At 41.7% G+C, this 10,772-nt stretch overlaps 1 protein-coding gene across 3 annotated transcripts; it reads right to left on the minus strand.

Moving 5' to 3' along the window:
- Positions 1-269: 269 nt before the first annotated feature.
- stmn2b (stathmin 2b) lies at positions 270-7,864 on the minus strand. 3 transcript variants are annotated; one of them, XM_053334256.1, is made up of 5 exons: positions 7,846-7,864; positions 2,377-2,472; positions 2,084-2,256; positions 1,212-1,403; positions 270-329 (listed from the first exon to the last, which is right to left on the minus strand). In XM_053334256.1, the coding sequence occupies exons 1-5, from the start codon at positions 7,862-7,864 to the stop codon at positions 270-272; spliced, it is 540 nt and encodes a 179-aa protein (XP_053190231.1). The 3 variants fall into 3 exon arrangements, with proteins under 3 accessions (XP_053190231.1, XP_053190229.1, XP_053190230.1); XM_053334254.1 differs by having other exon boundaries at positions 2,084-2,264; positions 2,367-2,472; XM_053334255.1 differs by lacking the exon at positions 7,846-7,864 and having other exon boundaries at positions 2,377-2,494.
- Between the last annotated feature and the right edge of the window lie 2,908 nt (positions 7,865-10,772).

Here is a 10,772-nt window from a genome sequence, read left to right on the forward strand (position 1 = left end):
GGTGGGAGACATTAATTTTTCTTTTTTCAATTCTTTTTTTCTTTTTCATTTTTGGATCCACCCCCAACCCCATTCAAACCTCCCACTGTCTCGGGGTGGCGTCTCATCAGGCTGTGGTACTTTCATTGTAGCATGGGGGAGTATGGCGGGGGGTGGAGGGATGGGGACATGTGGGATAAGCTGGGAGAGGGGTGTGTTCCTCAGGGGTCGGGGTGGTGGTGGTTGGAGGTGGGGGATTGGAGGTGGGACGTAGAACCTGTTGGGGCTTCTCACGCTGTCACCTCTTCTCTCAACTCCTTGTTCCTGCGCACCTCCTGAGCACGCCTCTCCTACAGAAACACACACAAGTGAACAAATGCAATGTTTTTTGGTTGCCGGCATTTTCTTGACATTTCTTTTTGCTCACTTCACCACTTTCTCTAATTTGACCTTTGCAGTAACGCCTTATTCCTTACCCTTTTCTGTCACCTGTCTTCCTCTTCGACCTGAGGCTCTTCTCATGTTCTCTCCCCCTCATATGATTATTTACCTCCCACTTACATCCACAAGACTGCATCTTTGTCTTTGACAACCTCCCTCCGTTAGCTGTTTTTCCACATCGTGGTACTTCTATAAAGGTCAAGCAGGTATACAGCCTACATGCAACCATTTACATTTACATTTACAAAGGTTTAGCAATTAAGTTTAATATATTGTTTGGTTAGTTTTTGGCAGTTGCTGTATGTTACTGTCAAAATAGCTGATTGCTTTTGGTTGAACTAAGCTTGAGATGTTTCCTACCAACCAATTAGAAAGTAGCAAATTACTACTATGAAACTCACTAGCAGTTATGAAGAACTTACAAAGGAATTTACACACAAACTTAGAAACAGATTTACAAATGGCTGGTGTAAGCTACTGCAGGACACTGAGGACACTGAGGTCATATCTTCATTTTGGGGGTTTTACGTTCTAAAATTAGAATCTTACACCTGGTGGATATTTTATCATTGTATACGCCAACAAATAAATATATAAAGGTTTATCATTTCTTAACTATAACTTTAATTCCTGACTGTGTGGTGACAATATAACTGAAAAGTCAATTGAATAAATAACATTTTAAAAAATTAAATAATTGACACAGATTTGAGACTATTTCTTCTAGCGTCTAATCAGAATAGTCGGGAGTTACAGTGTTCTTGACTTCCTGATCTAAAATCCTTCCTCACCCTCTCCTGCAGGCGGTCCATCATGCTGGCCAGGTAAGCCATCCGATTCTCCTCGATCTGCTCCATCTTCTGCTGGAGCTTCTCCTCAGCCATGCGGCTAAAGTTGCTGTTCTCCTCCATGGCCTTCAGCAGCACATCACGCTCGTGGTCCCGCTTCTCAGCCAGGGCCCGGAGTACCTGCGCCTCCTGGGACTGGACGAGGAAGAAGAGACAAAAGAAGGACAGGAAGCAGAGGGAGGATGAGTCAGGGAGAAATAGTGATTTACTGAGCACCTCTTATTGATTCCTATTAAAATTTAGAAAAGTGAGTCTGAGCAGGTCCACCTATCAATAATGTTAAGCATAAAATGGTCTCTTGGTATCCACTATAATTTATTTAATATACTTTATGTTTGACTCTCAGTATTGGATATCTGGTGTTAAAAAATCTGTCAAACTAGGTTATTGATTGGTTGATTGATTTGTTGGTGGGTTGCTGGATTTGTCAGGTGCTTGACTGACTGTATTGACAAGAGGATCAATGAGATGCAGGAATTACACAAAGTCAGATTAGATTTTCCATAGTAGTTTTGCACCAGATTTACTGCCGCTCAGCAGTCAATGTGACACACTATTGACCAAACAAACAGGAATTAGATGCCAAATACTTACTTACAACCTAACAGTGATTGTATGAAATTGGTCGTGTTTACTGTCTTTATTTCCTTTTGAATTTCCTGTAATCTAGCCTAAGAAACCAAAAGCTATTTTACACCAAAAGCTATATTACACTTGGACATATAGATTTTGGCTGGTGTAAAACCATTATCACTTATTCAGGCAAAGTGTCACGTGGCAGCTGGGTGTAATGAAATGACAGGAAACATCCTTACTCTCCTCCGGTCCTCAGCTGCCTCCAGTTTCTTCTGGATGTCCTCCAGGGAAATGTCTTTCTTTGGAGGGGTGGTAACGCAGTGAGCAACATCGGACACAGGGGAGGTCGGCTTCAGGATGACCTCAAAGGCCTGGCCTGAGGCCCTCTTGTTAATAGGCTTGATGTCCATGTCTGCATGTGTGTGCATTAATGAGGAAGAAAGAAAAAGATAAAGAAAACCCCTTTGTTAGCTCAATGCGACTTCTCATTCAAGCATGTTTGATAAAGATCTTCAGTCTGATTTCCACTTACCCTCAAAGTCACCCATGATGTTTTTGCGGGTCTCAGGGTACAGACAAGAGCAGATGAGTGAGAGAACTGAAATCTCCTTCATCTTTTCTTTGTAAGCTGTGGAGATAAATGGATGCATGTCAGTGTGTTATTTCTGTATGTACTGCAATCTGAGAGCACTGCTAACTTACACATGCCCACAGATGAAATATCATTAACCCACTAACACATACACACAAAGATGAAACATCATTAACCTACTTTTACCTCCACAGGAGGCCCTTGAAGTAAATATCTGAATTTCTAGAAAAATAAATATTCATCAAGTCCTCAAAAAAAGAAAATCTCATCAAAGGATGTCTGGCAGAGCTGAACTGGTCTGGGTTTTGTAGACATTTTGTGGCTTTTGTTTTCATCGAGCTGCAAAGGGAGCGCAGTGTCCTTACTTGGCCTAATTTCCCCAACAGCTAAGATGCTGTCGTCTCCACAGGATTCTCCACACATCATTAGCTATGCATTTCATTTTGGTCTATTATTTATGAATGTAGCCAGACCAACGCCCTTTTGCCTCGCTGCCATTTTGTGGCTAGCGCCAAAAAACATCAGAGATTAGTTTATGTGGTTCAGGTAATTTAAAATCTGGTATTTGGCTAGATGTTGGGATAATCTTCAAACTGCTTCTTATCTTCCTTGTCTGCACTTGATGGATAGAGGCTAATAGCCAAGGGTTTAGCTAATCAGCATAACACAGCAATATAACAGCCCATCCCTCGGCCCATTTATGGTCCAAAAAGTTAATAACATTAGAATCATACTGTATTTGGCAACGTGCTCTATGCTTAATAGGGAGGGACAAAGTGCTCCAAAGGGCAGACAGAGAAAAGAAAAGAACGACCATCCTTGTCTGACCTTGATTTTTTGAATGTATTATTATGTTTTCGGCATCTACTACTTCGTAATGTGGGCCTGGGGGTTCAGCAGCAGTCCCTGCAGGGAGAGTGGCAAAATATCTGCAACACACTACAGGTTCTGTCGAGGTAGTGCAGATTTGCATGCCGGCTGTCATAGCCCGCTATAATCCATCACCCAGAGCACAAGGCCTGCAGGGCTGAAGTGTGCCACGTTGATTCATGATTTGCAGTCGGCTACAGTGGAAAAGCCAGAAATTAGATTTACTGTGAAAGAGCTTCTCCATAGTGGGGTACAGTGCACTGTATGATTAATCCAAATCCTCTTCCTTACTCCTATTCCCTGCTCACTTGCTCTTCTTCTTCTCCTCCCTGTGTCTCGCTTTCTGCCCTGCAGACTGGCAGACGCCACAGTAATGTGATCAACTCTCAGATGTAGCTCTCACTATTCTCTGATGGCCTTGTTAACCCCTTCCCTGAGGAGGAAGCAGGACAAGGTGAGAGCATGGTAGAGGGGGGTGAGAAAACAGAGAAATCCAGGATGAAAAGAGAAAGGGGTTGAGTAGGAATGGAGATAAAAGTGGAGTTTTCTAGAGAAACACAACGAGTGGATGGAGAGAGATGGAGAAAACACTTGGCTGGTGGGGCAAGTGTTTGATGTGAGCATCATCATATCTCTCTGATATAAACAGATATCACAGATGGGAGGATTAAACACCAGCAACGGGGGCAGCTCCCAGTGGGACTTGCAGCCCCCATCAGCTGCCCTCAGGACAGCCTAATGGAAGCAGCCACCTCAGGTGGATGGCACTTTAATTTGTAATTAGTGGACCGTGCCATTTCTGCTGACTAGAGGGGGGGAACAGAGCTTTTGGAGGGTTGTCACAGGCTCATTAGGGTATGTGTATGTCAAGACCCTGTCAGCCATTTTATCCGTCACACAAGCCCACTTGACAGCTGAAGGCACAAACAGTTAACAATTCAGTGGAGCAGGTAATTTGGGTTAAGTGCTTATGAAGCAGATAAGCACAGACTCTTGAATGATGCTTGCCAAGTTCTGGGTTGGGCCTTTTTGCTTTTCAAACTGACCGAATTGACAGTTTACTTATAGTTCATAGTTCATAGCTTATTTGTATGTGAGATGACTGTATCAGATTAAATTAAATTTATTAATTGTATTAGTATAAGATAAGCTCTCACTGTGAATTGAAATAGCTCTATAACTCAAAGCTGTGGAGGTATTTATTTTATATCCCTAATAAAAAAAAATGAGATTCTCTACTGTGCAAATATATTAAATTGTCCCATTATTTCTCCTGAGAGAAAAGATATTTTCCTTTGGTAACCACGGTAATGAGCTCATTCCCGGTGGATCAGACACATAAAAATGACAAATGATACACAGTGTCATCCACAGCAGGAAGCGTCCAAGCAGCAGCATGTGTTCAGACATGTTGGCTGAGGTTCACACACGCTGGGTCAGTCAGCTGCTTACTGTATATTAAAATGAGAATATGCGAATATGAGAGGACAAAATAATGTCAGACAGGGACAACACCACTTTAATGCTCCTGGTCCACTCTGCCAGACTGGTTTCAACCAGTCAGCTCTGCATCCTCCCTGAGAGTCTCCTCTCAGACTCCTCTTGTCCCGACCACAGAAACACACCCAGCAAGCTGCACTTCCTCTTTCAATCTATCAGCCAAAGAGGACAGATCATCAATATCTACTGTACCTCCACCCCCGCAAGCGTCCCTCTTCCCCAGCACCTTCTGCAGCCCCGAGCCTCCGTTTCATCTGTTGCTGATGTATTCAGCATCTCTATCCCATCCTCTCGTTCTTACTCTGTCTTTCTGTATTTTTCACCCACACTCTCTGCTTCCCCTGGGAGCTTAAATTCTGCGTTAGCACAAACTGCCACACCTCTATTTGGTACATTTCTGCCATTACTTCTTTCATCCTCCCTTCCTTCATCTCCTCTTACAAGCCCAGCCCCTACAATAAAAATGTTAATTCTGGTCATAGAATCATTTCGAGCAAAATGGCACAAAGTGAAAGACAATGTTGACAAAGCTAAGAGCAAACTGCTTATTAGGGCGGTCCCACAAATGCGGCTCTGTGTATCACACCCTTTACTCTCCTCCAGGGTGCTATAACCTCACAGCAACACAGGCTTGGCAACTGTGTTCAGCCCATACAGGCCCTTTAAAGAAGGGCCACCAAGCAGCAATATCATCACAAAATGATGAAGGTATTACCACAGCAAGATTGGCTATTAAAGGAAACGTTATGGCACCCAGATGATCAAGGACAAATCTAGTCATCTGGTGCAGCACTGGCGGGCTGGACTTTTCCAGTACCACACCCTGCGTCCATTTAAGGTCATCCATACATTAAAACAAAAAAGGAAATGGTGTTAATTGTCACAATCCTCTACATTGAAATGAGAGCCCTCTATTGCCTCGGCATCTGTTGATTTCCACAAGTGATGAAGAGCTCATGAGCATGTGGTATACTATCCTTCTGGATTGATGTCACCTCTTCCTCCCAATCTTAAAAGAGCAACAGTCATCTGAACCAGTAATGGGAGTGTGCTGCATTGATCGACGGGACTTGATGATAAATCAGAATGAATTATTAGTCCGGCAGATACTTTCAAGCTTTGTGCACATGGGCCATTAAGATGATAAGACGGGAAACATAGCAGAATTCGGACATGATTGGTTGCTTGATATTGATAGTATTATTGTCCAAGTGGCTTCTGTTTCCACACACAAAAGGAATTGATTTTAGGGCACCAGCTGAATGACCACACCTAACTGGATATGACAAATGTGCACGATAAAGATCAGGAGCAGCGCTTAGAGGCCATAATGCACATGGGTGCGCACTTTGGGTTTGAGCACTGATTTATCAGTGGGATAGTTGACAACTGGTGCTCCATCTTATAGTGTAGAAGGATGTTTCTTTGTGTCCTCAGATCTCCCCCAAGGAATGACAAACATATTCACACATATACTGCATCATAGTCTTCAAATACATTCCTAAATATTCACTGACTCATGACTCCTTTTTGTCAGAAATGTGAAAAACTAGTATTGTGCTGCTGTGTTTCTCTAAATAAAATAAAGTCTATAAGTGAACTCAACGACCTGGTGAGTGCTGACTTGCACTGACGATGGGATGATGACTGCTTTATATTCCCTGCCCATCCCATTCTGCCTGTCCACAGCTCAAATCATGGGAGGAAGGAGGAGGTGGGTGGAGGAGGAGGAGGAGGAGACGGAGGAGGAGGAGGAGGAGGAGGAGGAGGAGAGGGGAATAAATATAACAGTCGGTTTAGTTGCCGACGTCCCTCAGCGCAGACACCAGGACCCTTACTGCTGTCTGTCTGCATGCCCCTCCATCCATCAAGTGCCTATTCAACCCAAAAACAAACACTATCCTCCCTAGACCGGCCACACACACACACACACACACTTTTTTTCTGGCTGTACACAAGCCCCTAAAAACCAAAAAAACTACCTTAATGTTAGATATGTCTAAAGGCTTCCTTTTCATAAAGCCTGTAGGTCACATCTGGTGTTTATAAGCTCTCAAAGTAATATGTTCAAATACCAGCCATTGGAAAATATGTCAAGCCTTGATATGGAAATTCACAGGCTGACACAAATACAAGGCCTCCCACCTGCCATAACATGCAATTCTATACATATATTTCTGCTAAATAATGCCACATTATACTCACTTGTGGCGCCAATAAACATAATAGGCATTTTTTTATGGCCAATAGCCTTTTTAATAGTTATAGATATTTCTGAGACAACATTCATTTTCATCGCCAGTCGTAAATTCTTCCCTCGACTGCAAAGCAATTCTGGAAAAGGATGCTCTCTTTTTTTCTTCCTCCCTCTCTCTCGCTCTCCTCTCTTTCTCATTCAATGCCTATAGCGGTCACCCACAAAATTGGTTCAGCAGGCTTTTCACTCTACAGTTACATAGGATGGCCCAGTTTTGATAAGGAGATTGGTCACGGTGAGACATTTCACAGCCTGGAGAGCGGCTGGCTTTCTTTGAAGGGACCGGAGATGTTGGGTGGGGTCGCTTGCGCTGCATTATGCTGCACGGCTCTGACTCAGGCAATAAGAGCAGGTGCGCCAAGCAGGCAGACATCGATAAAATAAAAAAAATGCTGCTGTGTGACGAAAAAAAAATCATGATATTAATTAAATCTCGTTTGATCTCTTGCTGTAAAGTGAATGGAAAAAACCTGCGTCACTGGATTTCACCATATGGCAAACTGAATCCTGAACCAGCCCATAATGATCAGCAATTATTAGGATTTAGGATGAGACAATTTATAGCTTATAAAGACATATAAAAAAATGGAAAAGATTGTATTAGTTTTGCAGTTATTTTTTTAGAAGTGACTTGCAGCAGAGTTTGGCCGCTCCCTCTCATCATCAACCCTCAGCATCCTTTTGTGCCATGGGTGTCGCCACTACCTCTCAGCATCCTCAAAACCTGCGAAACCACCAAAAATCTCAGACATCCCTGAAAGAAATTCAGTGCAAAAACTCACCAATTGCGGTCTTAGCCATTTCTGTGGTGGTGCCGAGCGGGTTGATCGGAAGAGTGTGCGTTGGTTGCTGGCTGCTGCCTCTCGGAGTGAAGGGACTGCTGGTAAGGCACTGAGTCAGCAGAGACGGGGGCTGCCGGTGCGCCTGGTGGTCTGTTAAGAGCTGCGTCAAGCCGGCAGGAAATGACTGCAGCAAGACACGTGCGCAGACTTGGCCTTCAGAATAAAACTGGGAAAACCTGCCCCATCAGAAAGTCAAACAGGCCAGTGATGTTCAAAATTTGGGGTATGGGGACCCCCAGGAGTACTAGAAGGGGATCCAGGGGGTCCCCAGGAGTACTAGAAGGGGATCCAGGGGGTCCCCAGAAGAACAGGGAATACTTCATTCCCACTATAATTCCATCAGATAACAACACAATGACACAATGTGTGACTGGTCATGGGTTTCACACCATTCGTTACTAAAACATCTAAAACCAAAATTCGAATCTGATGGGGACCCTTTGTATCATTTTAGGGCCTGTTACATAAAAAACAAGAACAACAAATGAACACAATATGATGCACAGAGGTCTGCCTTAAAACAATAATCACAAATCCATCTAGCCTATCTGAAGCTAATGTGAGGCCTCAAATAAAGTCGATATATCTTCTGAAGTTACAGTATTTTAGTATCTTATTCCTGTTCATCTTCCTTTTCTCTGTTGGTTTGAAAACATCCTGACAGAGGACTGCAGTCGAAAATTAGCCAGCTGGCTAACACTAGCACATTTACAGAAATGCTGATTAATGTGTGTTGTCCTCATCAATAAAGAGAGAATGGTGCAGGTATAGTGACAAAAAGAGGGCATTTTGGTACTAAAAAAGACTGTAACTTCCATATCCACTTGATTTGGCAAACTTCAACAGATGAAGCTTCATATTATTTATTAGATAAATGTTTCTGTGTGAAATGAGGGATTAATGGTCAATATGAACAGGAGGAATGATGACAGCGAGCAAAACCTTTTTCAGTGTTCATCTAGACAACTGACTAGAGCAAAATGGCACAAACATCTAGACAAACTTGAACAACTGTGAACCTATCTTGTCTGGTTCAGGTCTAAGTTCATGATATTAATTTGTCTTCATTTCTTTATCACAGTCCAGCAGAGGGAGGATGACAGTTTGTGGTTTAAGGATGTTGGGTTTAGATTCAGATATCTTTTAAACCCCTACTCAAATTGCTATCTTTTTTCAAACTGGCTGTAATTTGTTGTATTTTTTAAATTATCATTACATTAATTAGTATTTTATTTGTTTTAGTGTAACACACTTTAAAACATTGTTTCAAAGTTCACACAGTGCAGTTATATCATTGCTATTAGTAGTAGTGGTAGTAGCAGTATATCATTATTATTCTAACATATCTACAAGTACTTTACAAACTGCATGAATGAAATATCATAGATTAAACATTTAACACACTAAAACTTAGATTGTGATTATCAAGAAATAGTCAATTGTAAAACCGAACCAGGGACAAAAATTCAATCATAGGCAACAGAGAGCAGACAGGTTTGAAGTCCAGATATGAACATGGTCATCAGACCCAAGTCACAAGACTTCAGTTCTCTTCTTGGAGCTTCATAAAGCATATCAGAGATCAATGAGTGATATGTTGACCAGTAGGAGCTTAAAACGGATTCTCTGACTAACTGGTCACCAATGCAGAGGCTTCAGAAAATACTTCTTTTTTCTTCTTCTTCTTTTTTTAATTCTGATGGCTGCATTTCGGACAAGATGAGCTTTCTTTGGTAAGCCTGAGACAAAACAATAGTCTAATTACATCAAGATGAATGCATGAATTCATTTTTCATGATCATGTTGAAGCATTAGTCTCCTTAATCTAGCAATATCTTTAGATGATAAAATGTTGATCCTGTAAGTGATTCAAGATCATTACATTTAGATGCAAGATGTTATTTTGAAATCTAAAAACCAGAAGTCTCATCATATAATTTATTTGGCTTTACAGTGGTACAGTTATGAGCATGTATGTGCATCCTAGAGCATATTGGCCATTATAGCCTCCTGACACACCTCTCTTAATCAGAGCCCTGACAAATCCAACGTACCCTTGTAGAGAGTTCAGGATACAGCTAGAGATACACAGAGGGTGTTTCCCTCTTTGTTTCTGTGGTGATGCACTGTAGGTATCCACACCTCTATGTCCACTGTGCTGGAATTTAAAGGAAGCTTGACTCATGATAAGAAAACATTTAGATGTAGCACAATTCCATTTAAAAAAAAAACTTTTTAACCACATTTAATTTTGTGGTAATTCCTGTTAAGACATTCTGGGCGGAGCAGATTTACAAACAACCAGTCTCCATCGATTTGATGGCTCGAAAAGTTTAAAATGTCCAACAGAATCCGTATTTACACTAAAATGACCCATTGATAACAGTACAGACTCTCTTTTGTGATTGCATTAAAAAAAACCCTAATGGTCACATCATAGTCTGGGTGGTATCATTAAAACAGCAATCACTAGGTGGCAGCAAATCCCAAATTATATGACTGAGGAGGTTCCAGGGAAATCATTAAATTATGGATTCATTCATCCTATACTGTACAGACAAATATTCTGTATAATTATATTAGTAATTGGTTCATGAGTTGTGCAGTTATGGGGCCTATTTTAACAGAAAATAAACATGCTTGGTGCTTTACTTTTGGAGTACACAAAGTTCTCATTCCAACTCAGGCGACATGTTCCTTATCACAAAGCAATTGTTTGCATATATAACAAGACAGTTACCTTGCTAGTGTTTATTCAAAGTGTCACATTAATGCCAAGAGTTTGGCCAGGGACCTTAAAAATGGTCACTGATTAACCATCACATGTGTTTAAGGTTTGTAATAATGCTGCAGACATTTAAAGATCA

The sequence above is a fragment of the Scomber japonicus genome, chromosome 15 (assembly GCF_027409825.1).
Source record: "Scomber japonicus isolate fScoJap1 chromosome 15, fScoJap1.pri, whole genome shotgun sequence".
NCBI lineage: Eukaryota > Metazoa > Chordata > Actinopteri > Scombriformes > Scombridae > Scomber > Scomber japonicus.

What these genes read in the sequence shown, in the direction of transcription:
- stmn2b (XM_053334254.1), bottom strand. An exon ending in CAGCTGAGGACCGGAGGAGA is followed by an intron (nt 1,404 to 2,083) that starts GTAAGGATGTTT and finishes TTCCTCGTCCAG; the next exon opens with TCCCAGGAGGCGCAGGTACT. An exon ending in TGGACCGCCTGCAGGAGAGG is followed by an intron (nt 330 to 1,211) that starts GTGAGGAAGGAT and finishes GTGTTTCTGTAG; the next exon opens with GAGAGGCGTGCTCAGGAGGT.